Below are 27,947 nucleotides of genomic sequence, written 5' to 3'. Positions count from 1 at the left end.
ATTTACATGCCAAGTCAAGATCTCCTATAATCCATCTAAGAGCCAAGATCAGGCTCTCAAAGACCAGAGATTCCCAATGAAGAGGGGTGAGGTCCCCAAGTCCCCACCATCAAGTCCAGCACAGAGCTCTTCTCCCTCTGCCCCAGGCATGCCACAACAACCCCACCACATTCAAGCTTCACCCTCACTTTTTCTCAGTGGAGGGAAGGATGGAGCAGATTTCTTCCCTTGGTAGTTTTGTTTTCTGTATGTTTTAAGACTCTTTACAACTTTTCTCTGCAATTTTGTGGGCTAGAAAAGGGTTGGAGAGTTTGCATTATCATATTGATCTGGGAGCTGGGCATCAACCTCTGGGAACCCTGTTATTGAGCTGGAGATGAGCTGCATTTTAAACAAATCTGCTTTTGATAGTTTTTGTTATTACAGTGTGGTTTAAGATACACACATGGGTTTTCAGTGCATGCATACATAGACATGCAGATGTATGTGTACATCCTGATTACACATGGCTCTGTCAAGCACTGTGTAGAATACTGCAAGCTCAGCACACAGTGTCCAGCCCACCCAGCCTTAGTGGGGTGGCACTGGCATGGGAATTGATCCCAGACATTCTGATTCCAGCAAGAAAACAAAGTGCCTCTCCGTCCATGCCAGTGAAGAGAAGGTCCTCAGGAGAGAGTATGAGCACAAAGGCTCTTTACGAGCCCCTCCAGCTCACCCTCTCTGCTGGCTCAGCCTGCAGCACTGGGGCTGTGGTGCCAAAGGCCTCCAGGGCTTTCTGTCCTGCCGGGGGACAATTGGGGCAGTATACTACTGAGCCGTGACCCCATCTCTGTCAGGCTGCGAAATTCCCAGAGGAGTGGGCAAGTGTTGGACAAGCTTTCATCACAGAGCACAAAGCAAAACATGACAGTTATTTTTTCATGTTGCCTTCAGCTCTGTGCTCTCCCCAGCCCCTTCAGATCCATGTGGTGTTTTTCATGCTTTTCTTTTTCAGACAGTAAAACTTTAGGGTGCCCTTTAGGCACGGCCTTGCAGAGGGCTGGCTAGAGCCTGCCTTTTGCAGGGATCAGGCGAGATGGCAGTGCAGCAGTGGGATCCTGCTGTCCCCTGCTGGGCGTCCAGGTTAAAAGACTTTAGAGGACTTGATTTAATGGTTACAGAGAAGGAAGAGGGGACACACCATTTTTCACTCCAGCTCTGCTGTTTATGAGGCTTCAGGCACCTTAGTGCCATGTTTTTTCCCTGTTCCAGGAGAGAAGGAAGGTCTGCCAAGCTTAACTCAGGATGCTTCTGGTTCATTCAGAACAGTTTGGAAAGCTGTGGACCACTGGTGATACAAGGCAGGGAGAAAGGCCTGTTGGCTTCAAGGAGATGTTTGCATCCAGTAAACACACAGCTGCAACTCACTGGTGCTTCTGTTCAGCTGGGTCATTATTCCATCAGCCAGTTGTGAAAATCTGTTTCTTCTCCATGACAGGTGACCTGATGGGAGGAGAGCACAAGGAAGTAACACATGGCACCACTGCAAAGGCTCTGGGCAGCTGCCTGCTGACTGCCTGCTCTTTGGCAGCCAAGGGAGAGTGTTGGTGTCAGTCTGTCTCAGATGGACAATGTAGGTGCAAGGAGATCCCACCTCCACTGCTACTGCTCAAAGAGAGGACCAAGACTGTCAAGCAAGGCTGCCTGCCCTCACAGTTATAGCCAAGGGCTTAGAGAAAGAAAGGAACGAAATAGCAGAAACCAATTTCTAGAGCACTTGTGCAAGGCAGTTTGGGAACTGTTTTTACAATGGTCAGGGAGTGAGAATAACTGAGTAAGCCAAGCATGTTCCCACATGTTTCTGCCAGAGCTTGGCTTGTGTTACCCTGTGTCCCATGACAGGAAACTCTGCTCACTGCAGTATTCTTGCAGGATCACTATTTTGCATAAGCAAGGTACAAGGCATGCTGCTTCCCCACAGCCTTCCAAGGGTGGCTGCTCAGCACAGACACTGTGTGTGGCCTTGATCACAGAAGAACGGCCATGGTGGCCATGCCATAGCAAAATATCTTGAGTGAAGTGTGAGGAGGGAGAGATGAAGATGGGTACTAACTTCACCATGAAACCTAACAGTGATATAAAATCCTCTCAAACCAAACCATACATCACTGGAAGCAGCCTGTAAATGTGAAACCTGGCTGACAACCAAAGTGTAAATGGCAAGCCTCTGTGAGAGGGAAGTGGCTTAATGTGCAATGGGGACCACTGCTTTTATGTGTCCCAGAACAGGCTGTGCTGGTGCATGGGTTTTGCTGTGTTGGTTACAGGCTATTAAACCCCTCTAAGGTAATAAGTTCCCAGTCCTCTTCTGACTGCATAAACTCGTTCTTAAAAACCTCACCAAAACACACAAATGGCTCACAGTTTCATTGACGGTATAATCTCACCACTTAAAAGGAGACAGAATGAGAAGAAATACCTCTACCAAGAAAAATCAGGTTGATGTGAGGTTTCTTTTTAGGAGCTCTAGCCAAAAAATCCCTAAATGGAAGCAAGTAGCTGCTAAAGAAGTGCTGGTACAAAGCAAGCCTGAGGGTACCTGTCCTACTCACTTCATGCTCCTCTCCTGGGCACTGGACTGGGAGAAGCATGAGTACACTGATTAGTAGCAAGTGGAGAAGGCCTTAAGTTACCCCGGGCTAAGGATGTCCCCAAGCAGGGAACACGGACCCTCAGAAAGGCTGATGTAGGTCCACTCAGAGGATGGAGGATGGGCATTAGGTAAGGTAACATGGGAGGGAGACGGGAGGTTTAAATTGTTAACATATTAATCTGCCTTTCCCAAACACATTCTGTTTCTCCATCACCACCACTCCCCATACATTTACATTTATTTTAAACCCTCGGGCTTGTTGCTCTCCAGAAAGGAAATGTTGTTGAGAAGGACATTTAAACAAAGTCATTTAGTTTCTGGGTGAGAGCTCAGTGCAGTTTAATACATGCTCCAGAGTAACAGCCCAGTGCACTGCACTGCCCATGTTGGCCAACAGAACCCCACTATGGGAAAAGGCAGTGGCTTGCTGCACTGAGAGCTGCTGGGTGCTGCTGCAGGCTGGGTGCTGTCAGGGCTCAGGATTGTACAGTGGTGTTTGCTGCTTTCCTTCAATCCCAAACTCATGGTTCTAAGTGATTCTAAAATACTCTTACATCTTCCTTTCATCCAATTGTTTTTTAAGTAATTCTCTAGCTTTCATGTTTATAAAGAGACACCTGAAATTCAATACATCAAAAGAAACAAAACAGCAAGAAAAAAGGTGCATACAGACTGTTTTCAGAACTTCAGGGCTCTTAAGCTGGTTTGGTGATTTCTGGAAGTGGAGGGTGCTCCTGGAGCCTGCAGCAATGCGCTGCAAGAGGGCACAAGGATCACCCAGGTGGTGCCCAACCACAATGGGCAGGGCATAGGATGCCTTTCTGGGCTCTTCCCCAGCCTTCATGTGACCTTCCTCATGGGTGTACCACTGTTTCCCTCTCTGTGACTCTCTAGAAAAGGATGTTTTGACACATCACTGAGTCATAGCTGTGGAAAACCTGTACTTCCTCCAAACACCCATGTTGGTGTGGGATGACAGAGGAAACAGGAACATCCAAGGCAGTGCCAGTGTCAGTGCTGAAACACAAAGATAAATTTTGGGTCTGCTCCACTCTGCACTGCTCCTTGGGATGCTTTCTGGAAGCCCTTCTCCAGCAGGCTTTTCCATTTTTTGCATGGAAAATGTACTCTGTCCCCAGACCTTGTCAATATTGCCTGCTGCAAAAATCCCTGCCACCTAGCACCTTGTAAATTTTCAGAAAAGCACTATCTGCAGTTATTTACAGGAATTAAGGACCTATTTCATGAGCCCAGGCATTCGGTTGTACTGGGAAAATCCTAGTCTGAAGTACAGACTAAGATCTTGTGGAAGAAAAGCTGTTGTTGTGGCCTTGGACCAACTCGCCTCTCCTCCTGGGACACATCAGTATGACACATACTGACCAGGTTCAGCTTCGTGGTCTCAGGCAGGAGAGAAGAAATCATGGGAGACAGGCTTGGCCAGCTGCCACCTCCCCGCAGGGCTACCTGTGTGTGACCTGAGCGTGACGCACCCAGCCCCTTGCCCGCCCCGTCCCAGCAGGCATGGTGAGGGGCAGGGCCCCCATAACTCGCCCGACGCCCACTGCAGCACAAGGTGAGCTCACTGACCTGTGAGCCTGCAGCCCCGCAGGCACCAGATGTCTGCACTGCCCGCTGGATCACTGCTGCTGCTCACACATCCCTCCTGCCAGGACCGCAATGACCAAGTGCTGCTGACATGTCCTCTTCCCCAGGCAGTAGCAGGTGGGGATTGAATTTGTGACCTTCAGTAAGATGTATGTGAGGCTGGGGTCCAGAGTAGGCCAGTGTTGTCCAGTCTTGGCCTTCAGACATGCCTGAGGCTGTCCCTCTCCAGGGGTGTTGTGTCCTGCAGAGACAAGCCAAGGACTCCCAAACTGTCTGCCAATTCCAATACAAAGAGGTAAGAGTGCCCATATACCCTCCTCTTCATGTCAGGACACTTGTGCAACCCTGGTGCCATTCAAATGGCTCTGGTCAGTACAACACAGAAACACATTTCACTGAGGTTCCCAAGAAGAAAAACACACATCTCCCCCTCTATTGTTGGTTGGAAATATATCTGATCTCTTCGTTCCTCTGGTGCACATCAGCCCCAAAACTGCCTGAGCTGTACTAGTCTGAGCCTGGCAAAACCTGCACAGGGAGCAGCAGCCTTGGTTGGGGGCTCAGCTGCAGGAGGTAGCAGGGATGAGGTGCCCTGGGAGCCCCTTGGCCTGCCAGAAATGTGCCGCTGTCTTGCCAAGAGTAAACATCATCATCCTCACAAATGGTTAACCTGCTGGGAGCTGCACAGCACTAATGACTTCACATGCATTTAATCAGCTTGGACTCCCAGAGCCACCTCCTCAGGAGCAGGAAAGGCCGTGTACCCCGGGTGCAAAAGCTCCCAAAGCCGCACCTCTCCTTACCAATCATTAATCACTGCCAGGCCAGCAACGAGAGCAAGCGGCAAGTAAGCAGGAAAAGGCCAAGGCTAGGCAGCCCCGGCAAGAGCAGTGGGAAGCAGTGCTGACCGGTTCCCTGTGGTGGCAGCTCACTCTCCGACCACACTCTCCTGGGCTGAGGTGGCCTGTCCTGCACACGCTGCCCTTTCCTTCGGGAAGGTCACTGGCTCCTGAAAGCTCTTGCCTACAGCTGGGAGCTGCTGGGCTACATGTGAAGCAGGAGCTCTGAAGAAGAGCTTCTACCTGGTTGGTACCACAAGCTTCATCTCTTCGCCATGCGGCACAAGGCATTTTGGAGTGCCCTGGAATACACCTGCCGATTGCTGGGCATCTCCACTGCAGCAGGTAAGGATGAGCTTGCTTTTTCTTTGTCACTTAAAGGCACTGAGTGAGTGTCAGGATCTCTGAGCTGTGTCCCTACCCTTGGTCAGGTGCAGCCACTGCATCTCTCCCCCTAAAAGGGTGACAAGGAAACTTAATCAATTTACTTTGGGACCCAGGGGGTGAGAATGCTGGGTGCCTGGCCAGGCTCTTTGCAAATGCTGTGGGAGGCACAGTGAGACATCAGAAAGAGACAGCACTCAGCATGGCAGAGGACAAGCTAAACCACACATGGAAAATAAAAGTAAAAAATATTCTTGTAGAACAGACACGGGCACAGGCAAGATGTGAATGAAACTGAAAAAGAAAATGCTGATAGCTGCAAAAAAAGGCCAGATGGCTCTGTGGGATGTGAAAATGAAGTAGGAGCAGCTTGCACTGTGTACAGTGAGGTGCCCTGTGCCAGGCAGGGTGGAGAGGTCCCAGCCATGGTGGCACAGGTAGTGCCAAAGTGCTGCTCTGCCTCTCTAGCAACCTACCAGGGGGCAGGCCCAGGAAGCAGTTCAGGTTATAGCTGCAATGCAAACATCATAAATTCACCCACCTGGCTAGTTGCATCCTATCACCTGCTGCCAGGGGCTGCTTGGGACCGGTGTCCTCTGGGTTTGGTGACACTTCTGAGCACTTGGTTTGCAGTGAAATGAAAGTGGTTTGAGCCGGATGTCTCAGACACAACATCTCACTCAGAAAGACTGAACTGTGGTGAATAACCCTCTTGCACTGGACATTTCTGGATAGGACATGGGGAAACAGCAAACGCAGAGGGCCCAGGGGTTCACTCTGCCACTCCTACTGACTTGCTGTTATGGGGCAGTATAGGCAGTGCTCTCTGCTTCAGTTTCCCCATCAGTAAAGCAGAGATCAAAGTGCTTGATTTGCCTCAAGGCTGCAGCAATAAACCAGAGGTTCCTGGTGAGAGGCAGCTTGAGGTGCTGTCTGTGGTTCCTGTCAGATTCCAAGGAATCGCAGATTCAGACACTGCAAAGTAGGTCACAGCAGGCCACCCTACCTCTTCATTCCCTTTATCAGAGACAGACAACCATGAGAGACCCTTTACTCAAGGCAGGGTCAAAGTAGAAAGTACACAGGTTAGCTGAAGAGAGCACAGGTCCCCAAGGACACCTAAAGCCCAGCTGAGAAGCTGGCTGTGCTCTGAAATGTCCTTGAAGTGACTGGTAATGGGCAGAGATTTGAGTCTCTGAGTTTGTACATACTCCCAGTAGATAAGTGCACGTCATGATGAGACTGTAACAGATAAGAGCTGGGACACAGTTTTAACCACCAAATATAAATCTCTTCCTTTCTCCATCCCCATTCCCCTTGGGCCAACATGAGCCCCATGCTGGTCATAATCTCCCTTGAAGCTCCAAGGAAACTCATAGCGAACTTCCTGGGAGAAAACACAAACTTGTTGTAATGGGAAAACTAAAGATAGAACAGCAATATTGAAAGTATCTTACAATTTGGAAGTGTCTTAGTGAAATATGATCTCTCTCTCTCTCTATCCTGCTTGTTTTCTCTTGACCATTTTTCATCTTCTGCACCCCTTTCTGTAGTTCTTGTAAAAGGAATGTATTTGTCTCTTTGCTGAGCATCACGGAGGGTAGACAGCTGCATTGCCCATCTCTGTCCTTTTTCCAGAGCTCTGATGCATTCCTAATATCACCTGACTTTTTAAAAAGGCCAGTGAAGAATGGGAGGTGCCTGTGTTTTATTCTTCTACATCTCAGTGGAGCAAGAAAACAGCTTGATGCAGTGTGTAGTGCCTGATGACGTGTGTGAGGTTTTTGCATCAAATGGAAACCATGCAGAGCAGAACCTCATGGGTTTTGTTTGAAAAAAAAAAAAAAAAAAAAAAAAAGAAAGAAAGGGAGAGTCCATCAGCCTCACTAATTGATTCTGAGAAGGCCCAGCCAACTCCACAAAAGGTTAGCCACATCCTATAAACCTCCCTTCTCCCAGAATCCTGGACTGTAATGGCTGTCTGCAATGGTGGGGATACAAGGATTCTTCTATGTAAGAAATCAGACAGCCCTGCTGCCAGCGGAGCTTGTGTAGAGTGATCAAACAGGCCCACAATTTGCTGCAGTGTTTGGGGCATTTTCTGTAGTTCAGAGATTTTAGGCCTTGTGATTTCTGCATCTAGGAGAGACTTTTCTTATTTCTTAATTCTCATGATTCAACCCTTTAATTCCTAATCATGTGCCTTTAGCCACATGGCTTGGATAAGATCCAAATCAAGGCAGCAACTAGTCCAAACAAACACCTAGGAAACAGCCCTTTGCCTTTTGCAGATTCTTCATCCAAACAGCTTTGTGGATAAAGCAGAAGCTGTGCAAAATGAGGAAACTTTCCCATCCAGAGCAGAAACTTGATTGTAACAGCCGAGATGTTGCATCCCACATTCATCCACAGGGAATGAACGAACACACGAATGAGTGAAATTCACATTTGTAGGGAAGATTACAAAGAAAGGTTCTCAGTCACCAGATAACAAAGGACAGTACATTGCACATAGTATTGCACAGCTCACACAACTTCACAGCCCTCTGATGAGACTGATATCCCTGTGCCGCTGCTCAAGGCTGGAGAGGCAGCCTCCACAGAGGAGAGTGGCACGTGGGCCCCAGGTGTCCCTCTATCTGACAGGGGCCAGCAGCTGCAGGTGGGAACAAAAACAAGACTGCAGCACCTTGATGTGGCTTTGCTTGGCCAGGACAGGAGAGCTCTGTGCTCAGGCACTACCCTCAGCATTGACCCACCTCAGGACCTTGATGGACACTGATCTGCATCCTTGTTTGGGAGCCTACTACCCTTCTCCAGATGGGGCAAAATACAACTTACATTAGATGAAGACAACTGACACTTTTACCCTTGGCCAGCATGCACTCAGCAGGACCAGTAGTGAACTTACTGAGCACCAGTGGATGAGCAAGGACTGCTTGATGAGATGTGGAGATTTCAAGTGTGGACAGGAGTGCAATGACCGCTTAGAGCAATGCCCTGGCCATGAGACCTGGGCTCTACTCAGTCACATGCCACCAGAACTTACGCACCCTGGCTGGCCAGTCTCAGACCCAACAACTTGCTGCAGCTTGTGTGAGACACTTCATTTTCTCACCATTGTGGAAATAGTCTCATGGAGAATTGAAGAATGTTCATGGAAATTTTCCATTCCCTCAAGCTATTGGCCCCAGGGAAGATTTTAGCCTCGCTAATACTCCTGATCCCCCATAAACTGACTCCCCAGTGTGCTGTGTGGATGGGGCACTGAGAGCATTCATTCCCTCTTTTTAATCTGCATGCTCCTGTTATATATTTTTTCTGTTTGGCTAACAAAACATCTTGATGCCATGACTACAGCCCATTGTGAAGGCAGCTGGCACAGTTCCCCTGTCCTGCTGCTGCCCTGCAGCTGTGTTTTGGGTGCAGCAGGCCTGGGCAAGCAGGATGGGCAGGGGAGAAAGGCTGGCAGGTGCTGGAGGGACCTAGGCAGAGAGGTCCCCAGGGACAGAGGTGGATGGGGCAGTAGTGTCTTTGGCAGCCATGATGAAATGACATGGCAAGGGGTGGAAGGGACACAAACAACTCTGCTCACCTCTCCCAGCTGTCAAAGGCCAGCTGGAATCCCCAGAGCACCACTCCCCAGCTCATGCAGTGGTAAGCTGCTGTGACAAGGCTGCAGCTGGGATGGGTTTCTGGGCTGGATACCACAGTCAGCATTCAGTTCTGACCCTCCTGAGTTGGTGTGTCAGCATGAATCACTGGTGCTGGCAGTCCTAACATGCTGCACAGCATAGGAGAAGCAGCCTTGCCAGCCCCTGGGGAAGCTGAAGTATTGATCCTGGGAGCTGATGGAGACCAGAGAGCCTGGAACCAACCCTGCAGTCAGCATCTTTCCTGCCTTCTCTTTCTAGTGTTGATTGGTGTGGGCATAGAAACTCTGCAGCGAGGACAGTTCAAAAGCCTGGCTTTCTATCTGCTGTGAGTATTTTTGACCTGGGAATAAGAGCTGGTGGGAGTGACATGTTTGACCCCTCCTCCACACGTAGTACCCAGACTAGACTGAAAAAGCAGCAGTGTGGAAGGATTTGGGGAATTCAGATCTCCGTGTCTAAGTAACCGATTTCTGTTAGAGAAAGCAATTCTACTGCATCACACATGCCACTGCAGACTTAGGCAGGCTAGAAGAGTGACACTGGCTGCAGGTTGACCCTTGAGGGCAGAAGGGCTTAGAGCTCTCCTCCACAAACCAGCCATATGGAGGGTGTTCAGATCCCAGCACACAGACTCTGTTGTGAAATGGATAGTATGCCCTGGACCTCTATGCCCCTTCTACTACCCAGAGAGCATACCCAAACTCAGCCCTGCCTCCCTGACAGCTCCACCTTTCAGTTTTTCAGGGGTTGCAGTTACTGTCTGTGAAGGCTTCTTCTTTATCGGTTTGTTCCTGGAGATGTGCTTCACGTGAGTAGACCCTGCCCAGTCTTCTCCAGCCTTGGAGGGACCTAGAGCAATTTACCCCTTACAGGCAACACCATACCTAGCTGAGCTGCAAGTGCCAAGCCAGAAGTACTCTATTGCTATGACACATGGACTCAGTCATGGGGGAGGTAAATGGGGCCATGTCCACAGCTATATAAACCTGTGTTTTAATCCAGGCTTGTGCCATAGTTTGCTGTGCATCAGCATGACAAATTTGGGTCTGCAACATCTGCTTAATACAGAGTATGAAACCCTATAATGAATCGGCTTTGAGGGAAGAGCCAGATCTCCAGAGTGATCTGAAGTTCCTTCCCAGAGATAACACAGAAGATTAAAGTAGAAAACTGTTACATACTTCTCAGAGGCTGAGCACTCGGTGCTGTCTTTTAGCATAAACTCAAAAGCTCTGACAGCTTTGAGGCAACCCCTTCCTCCAGCTAATAGACGTTTGACCAACTTCCAGTTGGTCAAACACACCAAGAAGAGATGGCCTGAGATGGCCTCTTCCCTCCATGGGAGGGGCTCAGGCTTTGTTTACCTTGGCTGTCCAACACTGGTTTTTTTGGAAGCCAGAGTAAGAATCTGAACCTTTAGATGGGTGATAATGAAGTCTAAATCTTTTTGCCATGTGCTTGGTACCCAGTCCCACAAGGACTTCTGTTTCTCTCCCCAGATATGAACCTGACTCCCTGGCACAGGACTGCTGGAAACGATCTAGACGCCCAGGAAGCTTCCAGAAATTCCTGGGGTACACACTGCTGTCAGTGGCTTGCTTCCTGCATCCCGTCCTTGTCTGGCATGTCACCATCCCTGGTAAGGAGCACATGCTGGGGTGGAGAATAGTGCAGATGGAAGAAGAGCATGGTCTGCCAGGGCCAGAGAGGGTGGGGGATCTGCAGAGTGCAGATCGTTTGTGGGGACCACTGAGCTAGTTGGACCAGGTACTTCTTGGTGGGCTCTTCACTTTGTCCAATCCTCAGCCAACATGGTCTTCTCCCCAGGGTCCATGCTGGTGCTCACCGCCCTGGCCTACTTCTTGCTGAGCAAGAGGAGGAAGAGCCCAGGGCACAAAGAAACACATTCCCAGGTGGGCCAGTACGAAGACCCTTCAGCAACCATGGCAGCCCCAACCATTGCTGGTGACACTGAGCAGACCTACACCTTCCATGGGGCCCAGAGGGAACAGCACTGCTCACTGCTGGGCCACATGAAGAGCATCCTGAAGGGCAGCAAAGACAGAAGCCCAGCTCCAGCAGTTCCTGCCCAAATGGTGGCCCTTCCAGCCCCACGCAAGCAAGTGCACTTCCAGGAGAAGGTAGTGCAGATCATCCCCTCTGTCTGTGAGAGCGTGGAGGATATGGAGAGTGAGGCTGAAGAGAACACATCAGACAGAACACCCATTCTCACTCCGCCTGATACCACCATTATCCTTGCTTCCCCTACCTCCACAGGCCTCTTTTGAGCCCTCAGCAAGAAAAAGGACAGGGCAGACCTGCTACCTCTGCCACTGGCACCTCTCCCTGCCACTCTAACAGCCAAGGGGCCCCGAGAAGTGGCTCTCTTTGCCCTTTCTGCCTTCAGGGTGACAACTGTGTTTCTCCCTTTTCAAGGAGCTGCCCGAACTACATGGTCCCACACCATGTGACAGGGCCAGTGGTGGTCCCCAGCCCATGTAGCACCATGCCCAAGGGAGAGATAATGGTCCAGCTGGGGAAGTGCCAGGATAGTAAGGTTTCTACTCCCATGGCCCTGAGTGTGGGCCACCCCTCTCTTATGGCATTACACATCACAGTGGCTGCTCCTGCCTAACACAACAGCTGTGGTATGTGCCTCTTATGAGGCAGCAGCTGGCAGAAGAGACTGCCAGCCCCCCAGAGCAGAAAACAGCCTCTGCTTCAGGTGGTCGTCTCCCTTCTGCCCTCATTGCACACAGAAATGCTCATAGCTGGGGCATATCTAACACACAGCAGCCCAGCCTGCAGGTTCCCCACAAAACCTGCACTGGCTGAAGCAGGCCCAGGGCATCCAAAACATTATTTCAGAGGTGTGCTGAGACCAAGTACATCCCTGGGGCTAGCACCTGCTAGTGCCCTCCCCTGACACATGCACCAAACTCAGCAAGGAATCACCTCTGACCTTGGGGACATCGACACAGGAGCAGGGAGGGCTTTCTAGTGTCTCCTGCCCAGACTACCCTCTTGAGTTGGGATGGTGCAGTGACTCAGGTCATGAGGTTCTGCACTGCATTGGCACAGCAGACCATGTCTGATGCCCTGTGTGTTAATTGTGGGCCCAAAAGGGCAAAGGCAATAATAAAGTTACAATGTTTTCTCACTAGTCTGCCCTGTGCCAGCTCTTCCTTGAACCCTTCACCTCTGGTTTAATCCCTATAATATATTCTGTCCATTGAGGACTGTTTACCAATAATCAGGTATTTCTCTCCTGTTTAACTCATCCCCTTGGCTCTCTCCAACCTGAGGACTAAGACTTTTTGCTTCCAGATAGCAAATGCTGTCTGTGCCTGCAGATAACATCACTAAGAATCCCCCATCAGCATCAGGCAACTCTTTGGGCTGCACATGGGAAAAGCTCAGGCGATTGGGTTTTCTAAGACATGGGACGTGAGACCACACTGTCACCACTGCTGGGATGAAGAGTTGCAGCTGCTCTGAGTCCAGACAGAAAACACTGGGGTAAGGAGAAAAGATTCCTAAGACCTGCTTAGACTATTTATGAGATAGAAACCAGTAAGGCTGGCTTTTTTTTTTTTTTTTTCTTGGAAATACATTATTTCTTCCTTTTAAAATCCTAGCTCTCTGAGTCACAATCACCATGTTCATTTAGGAAAACAGTGTAGTTTGAAGTATGAAAATGTGAAGTGTAAGTGTTCAAAAATCAGAAGGCTATTTAGATAAACACCCAATACCACTTTTTAATAAACTCTTCTTAAGACTTCTAATTTGGGAGATGGATGGGAAAGAAGGCAGAAGATATTGGCTCAAAAGATCTGACTGCCTGTGTTTGATGATGAAACTCTGTCCACAATGGCAGCTTATGAATGGTTGTGCACATTTGTTTTTCCTACAGCCAAACACAAACAAAAAAGTTTTGTTGCACTACCAACATTTAAAATTATAACTGGTATCAATCTGTTCTAAACACAATATTTGGATTAAAGACCTCCCATTTTGGCTGCACAAATTAATCCTCCACCCTGTAATTGCATGCTGGGGAAGAGTCACGTACACATGTGCCTTTAGGGAGGTTTTGCATCTGCAGAAACGTCTTCAGAAAATGGTGCATGTTTACAGCCGAGCACTGCACAACTGATAGCAGCAAGCCCAGGATCCAGCCACAGCTTCACCCTCAAGCCAGTGTATTCATCACATTAAGAAATAAAAATAAAACAATCTTCTTCTAAAGTTGGTAGCCAAGCAACATATCTGCAACAACAAAGGCCCTAACCCAGCTACGTTAACAGAACAACCACCTTGCCAACTCTACCTCAAAAGGCTGTGCTCAGAGCTGGCTCCCCAGCTCAATCTCACATCTGCTTTGCTATTCATAAAATCATAGAATCATCAAGATTGGAAAAGACCTTCAAGATCTTCAAATCATTAGCAAGCTCAGTTTTCTGCATCATCCAAGGCTTTTCATTGAGCATAGCATAACTAATTACACAGAGAGATAAGATTTGTTGAAAATGGACTGCTCCCAATAGATCTGTTTAGGAGAAAGAGGCCCCATTTCTGTAGCTTTCTCTCTAGCCCTGAGCAGAGCTTCAGGACAGCCTGGGTGGGGTTAGTTGTTTTGCAAGAGATTTCATCCTTCAGCTCTTACTCAAGCAGCTCCATACTTCATACAGGTGGGGCAGTGGGGCCAGCTGACAAAGGGAGAAGCAGCCAGTGAGAGCACCTGTGGCACCTTGAAGTGTGTGTGGAACAAATTTCACTGCTTTATGAAATGCATAAAATGAGTTTATAATCATAAGAATCTGCAGAATTAGGTATTTAAGGTTTTTAGGCTCATCTTTCAAAAATCTGTTGGAGCTTTGCTTTAGGAAACCACACTGGGGGTGTCACCCCTGCCAAGGAGTCTGTCTGTATATCCCTTCACCACTCATGCCACTCTGGTGCTGTCTTAACAGCTCCATTGTTGACAGACCTCATTAGCTGAAAGGAAATATAATTAGGAAAAAGAAAGTGGGTAGCTATCTTCTGGGGTAATAAGCAAAATAAATTAATGAAAAGAAGAGACAGCCACAAAATTAAGGAAATGGGGGATAAAATCACCCTTTTAAGAGGCAGCAGGCTGTTAGAGCAGCTCAGCAGCTTAAACAAATACAGCCCTGCTCTTTCTTTAAAATCCCAGCGCAAAGGAAACTTTCAGCCTCAGGGGGTGTCAGATGACTTAGCAAACAGAGAGTACTTCTGTGTTGGACCCTCTCCCTATGTCTAGCTGTGAGGGGCATCTCATGGGCTACTGAAACAAGAGAGATGCTGTAGAGAGCTGCTGGGTGTGGGAAACTGTACATGAAAAAATCTCATTTATGTGTGGCAATTGCAGGGAAAGAAAAAGAGGAAGAACTTGACAGTTAACTGTGTAGTGCAGTGATATCTGAACTTGAGCTGCCTGAACTGTAAACTCACACAGCTATATAATTTTTGCTTGCATTACATTTAATTCATGATACAGCTAATCCATTGAGCTAGAGTTGAATGTATAAAGCTATAAACTCCTATGGATTCACGTGCTGAAAGGAAAAAGGATGAATCATCCAAAAGAAATATATGTGTAAGATGAAACTCTGTGAAGCAAGCCTAGCAGAACTAGGTTTCTTCAAAGTTTCCTCTGAAGATTTCCCCACATGAGGAAAAAATTGCCTGCATTGGACACACTATAATGGCACTTGGAAGCCACCATCACAACTTCATGAACTAAAATGTTGCAAACAATTAAAGTTTTATATGAAGGCAAAAATAGATTTCAGTGCAGGCTGGTTATAATTGCTCTTTGCCTCCAGTGCACACTAGCCTGAGTAGCCATTGCATAGCCCCAAAGGCAGGTACACCTGCCCCACCATGGTGCTCCCACCTCACTGCAGATGCTTAGACAGTCACCCTCCAAACTCCCTAGCTTCCTCCGGGGACTCTGGGTCTCAACTTCTCTAAGCACTTCTCCCTTTTAGAAACATGGATATGAATGATTTACCTGTACAAGAGCAGTGTTAGGAAAATATAGTATATTTAGAGAAAAAAAGTGTTCAGTTTCTGTCAGTGTCAGTACTGAATCAGAAGTTCCTAGCTCATACCTGCATGTGCAACACTCACTGCAGGACTGGTATTGGCATCAGTGGCAATGGAGGCTCCTAATTCAATACTGAGTCATAGCCTCCACATGCTAAAGAGGAGCTGTGTCCATGCAATTACAAATGGTGCATAATCACACATCTGCAACCCTATCATCCTCAGCCCTACGCCTTCTCCCATCCCATTGAGGAGACTTTCCCATGTGCTGGGCCAGATATGCAGGTTCCGTTTTGGCTGGACTCCTGCACTTTGTGCCATGCAGAAAGTTACACAAACCAAAAACCAGGTTCCAAATCTGTCTAGGATTTGTTGGAGCTGCCAACTGCCTTAATTTCTTGGCTTGGGGTGGGCAAAAACAGGAATCTGGCTTCCAACTGCCATGCGTCAGCTTGCATACTCATGCTGAAAAGACTGCACTTAGGTTATACCCTAGCTAAAAATTAAGGTACCTTTAGGAAATTAGTTCTAGGCAGCTATTCACGCAGCATGTGGCTACCAAATCCTGTTTTGAAGCTCTAGGCTCTATGGAAAACACCAGGAATCTGATTTTCCAGCCCAGGTCTTTGGGTCACAAACTAAAGAAGGAATCCATATTTCAGACAGGAGAAGAAGGAAAAAAAAAAAAGAGAGAGAGAGAGAGAGAGAACAAGATTGAATTGAATAAGAATTTTTTAAAAGAGGAGTAATATTTTCTGGCAGCTCCTCCTTCTCATCCCAGCCAGTATCTAAAAGGGGCTTCATACAGTACAGGCAGAAGTCGTGAACAGGGTCTTAACACTAATCCCCATCCCACTCTCATCTTTTTCTTCTACTCAACCTCTTCCTCATCCCAACCTTTTCCACCCCAGAGCTTGCCTCATTCAGAGAAGATATTTAAAAAAGAAATATCATCCTGATCAATCAATGGTAAACAAAATTATACATTCTGTGACATGATTGCACTGTTCCTCTCTGCCTTAACTTTTCTTTAACTGCCTCCCTCCCAAACTCCCCTGTAAGAGGGGCTAGGTTTGGTACTAACACAGGTGCCATATAGCTCCCTCCTGGCACCCCGCACCTTGGCTGGTGCATTGCCCACTGCACCTGCGTTTGCTCTCTCTGGAGCCACACTTGGCAGCTGCTGTTTTGGGTGAGGCTTTCCACACTGCAGAGGGAGAACACCTAATTGTGCCTAGAAGGAAAGAAGGCAGCAGGCACAGCAGGCAAACCTGGTGGAAGACTACTTGACAGCCTGAACTAACTTGTTTAGTTTTTGTGTTGCTTTAGGGAAAACCTCACCTTTCAACTTTAGTTGCCTCCTGATGTGCTACTGATTTTGCACCAAAAAGTTTTTTCTTTCAGTAACGTTTTGTGCTGAATTGTATTATTTCCTTTGGTAGCATGAGAAGGTAGCAGTATACAACCGGTTGTATAACCAACAACTGGTTGTTGCACTGCTTTTCTCCATTTCAAGGTGGAAAGGCTTTGTCCGGCTTCTTGGTTACCTCTGTCACTGTTGTTTCTATTGAGGAGACAGTCCCCAGCATAGAAGCAAACCTGACTCCAAGCCCTATCAGAAGAATGGCTCACATCCTATTTATGTCACGCTGCAGAGCTATGTCCCCATTTCATGTGCTCAGGAAGACTAAGGCTGCCAATGAAGGTGCAGGTGTGTTACATGACCCAGATCCTCTCCATGCTTCCAGGTCTTGTGAGTGAAGTCAGGAGGGCCAGGCAACATGAATCTCTTCCCTGGTCATATACAAATGTAGCAGCATGGTACGGAAACTTGATCTAGGAGGCTCTTGAGGGGAAGGGCTTGGGAAGGGAATTACACCTTTCAGCTGCACCTTCCCCTCAAAAACTGAGGTCTAGGCATGAAAGTGAACTCTGTCTTATTCCTCTCAATTATTATTAATCACTCTCAGAATCTGTTTCTCATGCAAGCATCTGCAAGCTCAAAAGGAATCATCAGCTGCATAAATGGAAATCAAAGTGTCTTCTCCAGCAATAGATGTGTCGTGTGTTTCAAATTGGGACTGCATGTGATCACTTTGTAAAAATATTGCAATCTCGCTGTCAACATCTCTCATGTGGAAATACCATACAGAGGAAATTGCAAACAAATTACTGCTGACTGGTTTGGAAATTGAGAATATTCTGCTGTTGTTGTTAGTTCTCCTGGCTCATATCCAGTACTAAACTATCACATTTATGCTACAATTATTTATCAACACCATGCTAACTTGTTTTATGATTTCTTCACTTCTAACTAGTAGTCACAGGCACAAACATTTCCACATTCAAGGTGGTTCCTTCTAAATCAAAATTACAAATGAAAGCACAACATAGTCCCTTTTCTGATGTTTTTATCAAATAGTTATAACAACAAATTATTTTTAGTTTTCATATCCTGATATTATTAATAAGATTCATAAGATTGCTGTTAATATATGTATTTGTTGTCCACTTACATAGTGGAAATCCACTTTCAATAAATGGAAAAGCTGACACAAAATGACAAAATGTTTATTGCTTTGTGTCCTGCAGCTACAATTAAAAATGCTACTAACCCATTAATTACAGCGTTGCCTTTTGCTGAGACAGCACTACGTGCGTGAATTACTCCATCAATAGTGAACACTGCAGTTTTAGGAAATGTACCACACGATACAAACTACCAGACAAGGCAAAGGAAAACATATTGTACAGAATGTAAATTGCCATGGAAATGTTATTACGGCCACTGTGCTGGTTCTGCCCTGTCCTGTGTGCCATTCTGGAGAGACCCTCTTGTTACTTGCTTAGAGCTGTGAATGACAGCAGAGAAATACTCTGTGTTCAGCTCCAGTTGCCTGCCTTCCTGCTCTGACATTTTCTGTGGTTTCCAGTCTTGTGTGGCTAACTTTTGAAACACTCATACAGCCACCCAGGACTGCATGGAACTACCATGCAAAAGCTTAGTTTTATTACTCAATATTTTTATTTGATAAAAATAATCACTAGACTTACTGACCCACAGGCAGATAAGTCATTGAAACAATTTTTTAAAAAGTGTCAGAAAAATCAGCTAAGGCAAAGTCTTAAACCTTTTTTATAAGATTTTAACTCCCATGTTATTGGCATTCAGATGAGCCATTCAGATGGATATTTTTCCTTGCTAATGAAGATTGCATGTCTCAGGCAAGCACAGTGAAAATTACAAGTTGAACAGAATGAAATCAAACTTAATATCTAGTATAAAATCATTAACACTAATTTGTAAACAAATTTTGAAGAGTTTTGATGTAACAGTTATTATAAATTACAAAGTAAATCGTATTTCTGAAAATATTCCTTTCTTTTGGCAGTCTCAATGTTTTTTAATGCTGTGGTTACTAAGATTAAAGATATTTTTATTAATAACATTTTACCTTTGTTCTGTCTTTTTAGGAAAAAGTTTGACATCTTTGAAAAATTCTCTTATGAAGCTGAATAGGTGTGTATATTGCTTAATACCTGCACAGAATAGCTGCTAAGAAGTTGCACTGAAGCAAAGTAGAGTTTTTGTTTTACTACACTGTGGTTTATATTTCATTTGATCTATTTAATAATGTTTAAAATCTGATTTATTCAAAATAGTAAATAGAAACATGACCAGACCTCTGAGTTCACAAGTCTATAAATTTACTCTGCTTCAGATGAATCACTCACAAATGGATGTGTACAAACGTCAGTCAAGAAATAGTTTTGTGGGCAACATTTCAGAAAACACATCTATTTTACATGCCTGATAAGCAGGAAAAGACCTGAGAGAAGAAGTTACACTATAGTCTCTTCTATAAGGAAGAATATATTGAGTTTCAGGAGGACAGGCTGGTCAGGGAATAGAGTTGATGCAAAGGACTAGACTACGCTGGAATGGATATATATAAAAAAAAATAATTAATAGCTTTAGCTAAGGTAAATGTAATTCTGCTGTAGGTGTAATTTCAAATTACCACTACTAGAAAAATGAAATTGCTGAGGGTTGTTTCTCACTGGACCAGGGCTAAGGTCCAAAAGTAACTTAGTGATTTTGTTTTAAAATTATTATAATTTCTCAAGTGTATTTTTTGTCCCACATCTGTTTGTCCCCTCTGTAAACTAAAAAAGGCTGTGCCAACTGCTGTATGGTCTGGAGAAAGAGACCAGTGGTAAGACATTGAAATGTTATTTCTTCAAGTCAGTAATCTGACTTAGTAAAAGAAATTCCATTACTAGAAGCACTGAGATTTCACTTGGGGTATTGGTGTACCTGAGAACTTGATGGGATGTAAAGGTGTGTGGTGGACAGAAGAGAAATGACAGTGAAGCAAGAAAATTCAAATTAAGATCTCTAAGGCAGAACAGAAAAGGGTATGTAAGAAAGCTGAGAAACAGGAGGAATTTTTCAAAGGCTGAAGACCTGAAAAAGGACAGGTAGTTGAGAAAATGTGACAAGCAAAATGAAAAGCAAACATGGGGGACAGGAGGTGCTGAGGGATATGAAAGAAAAGGGTGAGAGCTCAGGACATTGACAAGGCTGCAAAGAAGGCTGAAGTACAGAAGAGTAGACAAGGGACAGGAGACAGGCTAGGTTAGGAGCTGGCCTCACCTCCTGAACAAGGAGGGAGTAAATGAAGATTTGTTTCATTCATCCTGAGCAGAATATGGCAACATATGACTGAATTTGAAACTGAAATTGTCACATATATTAGGAGTGGTTCCTTCCCCTTCAAGACCAGAAGGCAGATGGAAAAAAGCAAACATAAGCAAGCACATGATAATTAATTACTCTGTATAATTTTTCCATCAGCTTTTTAATTCTGAGGTGGTTTGAACATGTTGTGCAATACACCACTTCTTACAACATAACAGTGTGATTTTGTGGGAGGAACAGGGGGACCATGCACCCCGCCTCAGTGCAGATGGAGATGACTAGATGGGACTCAGAGTTGTGGGGCACTGGGGTGTGTATGGGAATTGTGTTTCTATAGCACCACAATTGCAGCTCACCAGCTTATCCTCCTCTCATACAAGAGACACCACACTTCTTCATGCTACAATTGTATTTAGCAAACCAGGTTAACCCTAATTGACCTCCCCTAACTATAACTAATAAACAAGACAAATGTGTGTTGCATAGTAAGACCCTGCTGTTTCATTTTGCGTCACCCCAGTAAATCCACATTCCTTTGATGGGAAATATTAGATGAGTGCCTCCAATTATGTGTAGTTACATTATTTCTGACTGTGATTTATGAGGTAGAAATGTGTGTGTGCATTTTGGGTTGCTGACACATGGTACATTTACTGTTTCCAAGGCAGAAAACCCTCTGGGATTAGCAAACTAACCACTGAAAGCATGTGCTTCTCAGTTACACAAATTTGATCTGGGTGTGTTGTACGGGTCTGTGCAAGCAAAGATCTGTGTATTTATAATTTAAATTATGATGGTATTACACGTTAATAAATTTACTAAGATTTTATTTGCGTTTCCATTGAACTCACCACTTCTGAAGTCATGTGAGGATGTTTAACCAACTTGTTCCCATCAGTCATCACAGATGGAAGCTGCTTCTGCATCTGAAAATCTGGCTGCTGTTTTGCATAAACAAAGTGAAGGATGCCTGCAAGTCCAGTCTTCATTATTTACTAATGTTGTTGTAAACAAAGTGATCTTTAACAAATAAAGATAAAACACTTCACACCCTCTAGATATGATCCAGCAAGGAACTGGTTCAGCCAAAATGAATACACACAAAGCCTAGGACAAATCCCAGAGCCAGGCAGGATGCCCAGGGACTTCTCAAATGGCATTAAAACCCATGTCTGGTTGATGGGTCCATTAACAGATTACTGGTGCCTTGAGTAGTCCTTATCTTTCTACACTCTTCCTCTTTGTCCAGCATCCCATAAGTAGCAGTGGCCAAAGACAGGGCGGGGGGAGAAAAAAAAAAAAAAAAAAAAAAGAAAAAGGCAGACAGATTAGAGGCTGAAATTCTGTAATTCTGCAAAAGAATTTTTCCCAAAATTCCATCCAAGATGAGCTGTCTTCTTAGGAGAAAAATAGCCATTGTGAGTAGAGGGTTGATTATGCACCCCCTGTATGCACATATACCCTGTATTTATGATTTCAAATACAAGTAGTTGACAGCTGGTGAGCTGGTGTACCCTGCAGAGAAGTTGGTTTGACATAAACAATTATCTACTTTGATTTGAATTTCTAATAAATAAACTCCAAGGCTGCAATTCTCTGCAGCTCCAAACAAAAATTATAGACTAGTGGTGACAGAAGACACGTCTGAGCTGACCTGCTGCTTACGCTGCTTCTCCTCCCTGGTGTCAGTGGCAGCGAACAGCGTGGGGAAGGCATTGCATGGGGGAAAGTCATTGTGTGTGGGGAAGGCATCATGTGGGAGATCTCTTGCTGAGTTAGGCAGTCCTGCTAGGAGGATGGTTTAGCTGCCTTCTCAAGACAGCAATGCTCAGGAGATTATGCTGTCTGTGTGTCTGTCTGTATGTTCCCTGGTAAATTTTGAGCCCTGTGTCCAGTTCTCAATGATAGCTGCATGTTCATCTGCAAAATAATTAAAGCTTTTTGTGTTTCATGAAAAAAAGATGACCAAATACAAGAGAAAGATGACAAGTGTCTTGATAGTAAAGAATGCAGCATGATTAGGAGATTAGAAGAGGAAGAAGAGCAAGAGCATTACGCCAAACTTTGGAAATACATTACTGGAGCTTGCAATCAACTGTAAGGTACAAATCGACAGGAAACCAGTGTTGCTACAACAAATGCTCAGGGAATAACTTTTTAAACATGAAATAAAAATTTTGACAGCATTGCTAGCTCCAAGAACCTACCTGCTTGTTAAAAAACTGTTTAAATCCTCTTTTTTTTTTTTTTTTCCCAGATATTCCTTTCTTTTTTTCAAAGCAAAAACTCGTAAAACTCATCAGTGACACCTCTCTCTCCAACAGTCCACTCCCTCAAGTCTCTGTCAATGCAACTTGTAATAAGGACATGTCTGTATTTATGGCTTATATGAATAAAAAGCTGACATCCTTAAGGGCACAAAAGTAAGGATTTCAGCCATGACTTTCATTTACTTATCTAAATGATCAATCAGATTAACAGAAATGCAGCTTAAACTGAAATATTCCTCATACATGGTTCAGACAAGTGTTAGGAACAGTACATGCACTAAATCCTCATAGCTGGAGATGCTAGCCAGACCATAAGAAAGAAACAAAAGCCCTGGAGGTCAAAATTACTTGAGTAGAATCTCACAACAGTGACAAGGGGTTTGATGTCCTATTCATTGGACTTGGACAGCAGTTATTTAAAGATGCTGAGAGAAACCAAGTGAGACTGTGGATAAAAGAAATGCAGAGCGAATTGGCTGTGTGGTGCTGCAGCGGTGCTGGGGAATAGAGCAGGGAGATGCCAGCCTGGCTTTGCAAGCTGAGGGGCAGGCTGAATTGCAAGAGATATGACCCTAAAAGTGGTGCTGCTGGAGCCAAGTCTGAGCTGGTACCTCTCTATACGCTGCTCTGCAGGGATGCCACCAGCTCAGCTCAGAATCAGCCTGGGGATCACTGTGTCACAAATTGTCAGGCAATGAAGATATGACCTGTTGGCTTTCAAAAGCAAAATAAAAATTACTGCTTTTTCAGACCTATTTCTCATTTCACATTGGAGGTCCTCTGCTACAAATTGACAGTCCACTAGCAGAGAGCATGGAGACATATTGTGCTCGTGCAGAAACCTTAGGAATTCACTACTTTTCAGATGGTCTCTGCTACCTGCTCCAGGAAAGTGAAACAACCAGGAGACCACTCTGCAAAGGAATCTTCCTGCTTTAAGTCACTTTGAAAATGCTTTCCAAGTGAAGAAGTCACCCTGACCATGAAAAAGACATGGTTTTCCTCTGCGATGGTAAGAATTACATCCTTGTTTGATATTACTTGGCTTAGTGAAACAATATTGCATTGTTTCACAGAAATGTTGAATGTCCAGTGCAATCATCAATGGAGCAGAGCTTGAAAGTTGTCCATAGGTATAATCTGTCCCATTTCTGAGCAGTGTTGTGAAACTATGTGTTGGCACTAACATTTTAGAATAAACTTCCTTCACATAGCAAGAGAATGAAATAGTGTTGAGATAAGTAAAATAGACTCTTCACTTGGTTTTGCAGTATCACTTTGGGATCAGCAGACAAATTTTGTCTCTGTAAGGGAAAGATATTGAAAATACAAACTATATTTGATCTGGAGCTCTGCTATTTAAAGTGAATTCCTATAGCTAAGTTTAAAACACTTTAACCATGATTAATTTTCCTTATAAAATAAAAAAATATATTCTAAACTCTATGTGTAATATAATAACCTTATTGTTGTAACTATTATTATTTATTTTTAATATTTTATGGGAGATTATTTAAAGTGGGAAAATTAATGTTGATGCCCATAGTAGACCAGAATTTATAGTTATCAGTATAGGTAACTATATCTTCACTTTTTTTAAAAAAAGGACTAGATCTAGGAGTTAGCTATACCTTCACTGTTTCAAAAGAAATTCTTATTGTGTATAATGGCAAAAGGAAAAACCATGTGCTTTACAATTTGGAAAGAGACAGCTGCTGTTATCCAACCTGTTGACCTAGCCAAAGTTAGTGGGAAGTTGGTTTTTAAGCACAAAAAAAGTCAATGAGCCAAGACTGCTATAATTAGTGTTTGAATTCCTATTTGAATAGAATTTCTCAGTAGAAAGCAGGCAAGGAGAAAAATGTTCATAGGAAGAGGGAGCTGGAGGTCCCAACTCCCAACCCGCTTAGACCCCAGCCTGGACCTCAGCTCCCTGCTCAACACAACTCCAGCCCAACCCAGTTATGGGTATGCAAAAATCCCCATTTGAACAGGAGACAGAGGTTTTGCAATGCCATCTCTAACCCCCTCAGCAGACTCATTCTCAGAGCAACGCATTACTTGAATTCATAGCTTTAAGAAAAACCTGAGCCACTCTGTCCAGGGATCCTCTGACCCATCCTTAAAAATAGTTGGGTAACTAACTCCCGCTAATGTCAACACAGAAGTGACTGGAGCAAATTGCCTGACCCATCCCCAGCGTGTGCTCACCAGGACTGACTGGGGCACATTGACTTGCATTGACTGGTGCACACTGAGTGTAAATCCTGCTTAGTGTTCTTACTGGCTCCAGTTCTTCTGTCAGAGGATTTGAGCTTTCATTTCCAAGACTTCTGTTAAGCAAAAAGTGCAAGAGAAGTAAACCATACTTTCCACACATGCGCATGTAGATATGTGATTTTCTTTCTTCCCTAATTGCAGTTGAGACATACAGGAGTGAGGAGATAGAGCTCTATGCATTACTACAAAATTAGCAGGATGATAAAAATAATTGCCTGTGGATTGTGGGGCAAAACTATTGAACAATTAAGCAAAGCTTATGAATTGCAACAGAGACTTCTCTTCACCCACCTCCAAAGGGGAAGAAACTGTTTTGCATATATTTCACAAACTTCTACATCAGCCAAAATGTACTGTAGAAATTATTTCTGTTTTCAGAAATCATGTTTCCTTTTCAACAGAAGGGCCAGTGTCAAACTGTCTCTCCGTGGGTGACTGAGGTTTGGGCAGGAGGCCAGTGCTGCCTGGGACATTCCCAGGCATGGAGTCAGCAGTGTGAGCAGAAAACACAGGCTTGCACCCCTCTCTGTCCCTCCAGAGCCCTTCCTTTTGACACTGCTTACTTAGTCTTTGTCACATTAAAGCTTCATAATTATGAAAGTGCCAACTCAGAGATACCTCACTTATTGCTTAAGAATACTATGCCATTTAGCCTAGATGCTGGAAATCCTCCAGATGAGCCAATTCCATATACCTTGATGATGAGCACCACGAGTATTTTTGCAGGCCTGACAGAAGCAAGAGAATCTTTCACCCAAGCAGCACCTATTCTCACTAGTGCTTTATGCTTTTGTACATGTGTCTGTTTTGTGGGAACCCCATTGAAAGGACTCTGTAAGCTGTCTGGAGGTGTAGGGGACATTGCTGGACACGGGGGTCTCTGTCTTCACCCTCCAGACACACCTGTGCTGGGAGCCAACAGTGCTCTGGCCAAGGCAATAGTGTGGGGTGGCTGAGGGCAACCATTGCACCCATGCTGCTTGAAACCAGATATTATCCCAGGGATGCTGTGGAAAGCATACTGTCCTTAGATCTCAGTGTTTTGTTCACTTTCAAGAAACAACTGCTTACACCATTATGGCATGAAATATTTTTAAAACCATGTGAGTGCATGGAGGGGTTCCTTCTGTTTTTGCTGCTGTGCTTTCCCTTGGAGACTAACTGTTGGCGACTAACACAAAAACAAGTCTGTCTCTCAATAAAGCATACCTTCCTGTAAAGGCCCTTCTTAACATACTCAAAATAGCCACACATTTCTGATAACTATGTACATGAGCTGGATGAAGAAGCCAAAAGGACATATTTGATCCACGAAGAACTCTTATGTTCAGTCGCTTGCAAATACCTTCCATTCTTAAGTTATTTCCAGAGCCAGGACTAATTCCTGAAGCAGGTGGGAATAGGGAGATTGAAGAGTTTTAAGAAAACATGAAAATATTAGGGATTATATCCTCTGCATTGCTGTAGGTTTTTGTCCAGAAAGAGCACTGAAAGGAGCTGAAGGTTTCACAAACCAAGCATGCCATCAACAATTTATACAACGACACTTATATAAATAAAGGCACCTAGACAGGCCAATTTAAAGTTCATTTGTGTATGATCACATTTGTGAAGGTGCAGCCACACCTCTGACAGTGACATTTTGGACTTTAAGCATTTCAATGGAATTCTATACCTCTTTATAGTGTCAGTAACTTCCTATGAAACCTGTCAACACACAACAGAGTATTCATGTCTGTGAATAAAGAAATCCACCTGATGCTCATCCTTGTTCATGTTCTCTCCCTTTCTCAAGTACTTGCTTCAAATACGTGCTGCCAATAACTTGCAATGACGGCTTTGCCTGTCAGTTTGCTATTTATGGTATTATGCATTTTGTATGTTGTCTCTTTACTCAATATAAGTTCTTTTTGTCAATGAAGCATTGTTTTACACTACGGAATGAACCTGGCTTTGTTCAGAGAGAGTTAACAGCACATCTTAAGGAGTCAGAATCACATAGGTACTCAAAGGCAAGTACATATTTAAACAGTTCATTGGTGGAATTCATGTTGAGCTTCAAAAGACATCAGGACTTTAAAAGGAAAAAAACTGGCTTTCTTATAGGGAAGATGCAAAATGTCAATGTATATGAAAGGAAATAAACAGAAGATTAAAAAAATTATAATCCACATGTAGGATTTCAATGTTTGGAAACACTTTCTAAACTAGCCCTTTGAAAATAATTTCCTCTCCTACTTCCCTGTCAGAATGTGATGCTGGACCTTGTATTTCTCTTCGAAAACATCTAGCAGGATGCAAATCTTGCAGGAACAGGTCTTTCCCTGAGACTTTCATATTTTTTCTGGTCTGTAAATATCAAAAGAAAAAACTTTTAAGGTTATAGTAAATAAAACTGGTCCTAGCCAGAGCCAGTGTTGCCAGGAGAAAGTATTCAATCTGTAATATAAACAGAAGTATTAAAGCCTGTTCAAAGCCCTGTTAGATGTTCATCTCAGTGTAAAATCTAATCTGTTCTACGTGAATGAAAGCTATCTGTAAGATAGAAAGAGTATTTGGAGAACAAATGTGTGGAACTGAGCAAGAAAGAATAATTAATTTCAAGGTTTAAAAATACCAAGCTGGAACAGATGAAGAACAAAAAGAGAAATCTTCAATCTGCTAAGTTTGTGTTATATTAATAGCTGGAACACCAGTTAGGGAATATGCCTGCATTATGCTTACACTCCACAAACATAAGAGCCTCATAAAGGACACTATCCTCAAGACCTAACAACTGGGAAACACTGGCCCCCTCACAGCATGTTGGAGACCACTGAGACAAGTGGTCATTGTGGCAGTGTTTCCTAAATTCACCCAGATTATGGAAAGCATTCTAGCTTCATAACTGTACATTTAGGGGATATCTATTTTACTCTTTGCTCATTTTACAGATGTAATATGAAGAACGTAAAATCTCCTGAAACCACTCCTGCAGTAACATAGAATTACGGAACAGCAACAGGAGCATTAGAAGACTAATAGAAAAATTTGTGCAATAACATCTACAGAAATACCAAACAATCAGAGTTCTTTCTATCCTTTCCAAGTAACATGAGAAACTGGAATTGTCAGGTTTGTTGACAAATTAATTAGATATGATAAGGTATATCTATGAGCATATTTGTTTTCAAAATTCCTGATTCTGCTCTGCTACTCCACTGAGGCTGGTATTCTCCTTAAAAATTCAGCAATCTGTGATAGTAAAAGAGCCTTTTTATAGCTGTGGTAGTGAAGGAGATGAAAAGCACGTGGTCTGAGAATAAAAGGAGTTGCCATTCTCTGGTGCTACCCTAGGAAAGAGCAGAAGTGCTAGAAGAAGGAATGAAGAGTGGGAAAGAAATAGATTAATATTGCTGCGTGATTGGGAAAAAAAAGGGTGCATGACCATTGTTTTAGAATAATACAATATAATTTTTTTTTAAAAGAACTTTAAGATCAAGTCCAACTGTTTTGCTGCCT

At 44.4% G+C, this 27,947-nt stretch overlaps 1 protein-coding gene across 1 annotated transcript; it reads left to right on the top strand.

Moving 5' to 3' along the window:
* The first annotated feature begins 5,318 nt into the window (after positions 1 to 5,318).
* On the top strand, positions 5,319 to 11,482 carry TMEM72 (transmembrane protein 72). Its single transcript, XM_051618733.1, has 5 exons — positions 5,319 to 5,427; positions 9,381 to 9,447; positions 9,859 to 9,930; positions 10,622 to 10,761; positions 10,950 to 11,482. The coding sequence occupies exons 1-5, from the start codon at positions 5,358 to 5,360 to the stop codon at positions 11,408 to 11,410; spliced, it is 810 nt and encodes a 269-aa protein (XP_051474693.1). The 5' UTR covers positions 5,319 to 5,357; the 3' UTR covers positions 11,411 to 11,482.
* Positions 11,483 to 27,947: the final 16,465 nt, after the last annotated feature.

Source organism: Apus apus, chromosome 4, assembly GCF_020740795.1.
Source record: "Apus apus isolate bApuApu2 chromosome 4, bApuApu2.pri.cur, whole genome shotgun sequence".
NCBI lineage: Eukaryota > Metazoa > Chordata > Aves > Apodiformes > Apodidae > Apus > Apus apus.
This window is presented reverse-complemented; position numbering and strand designations above follow the sequence as displayed.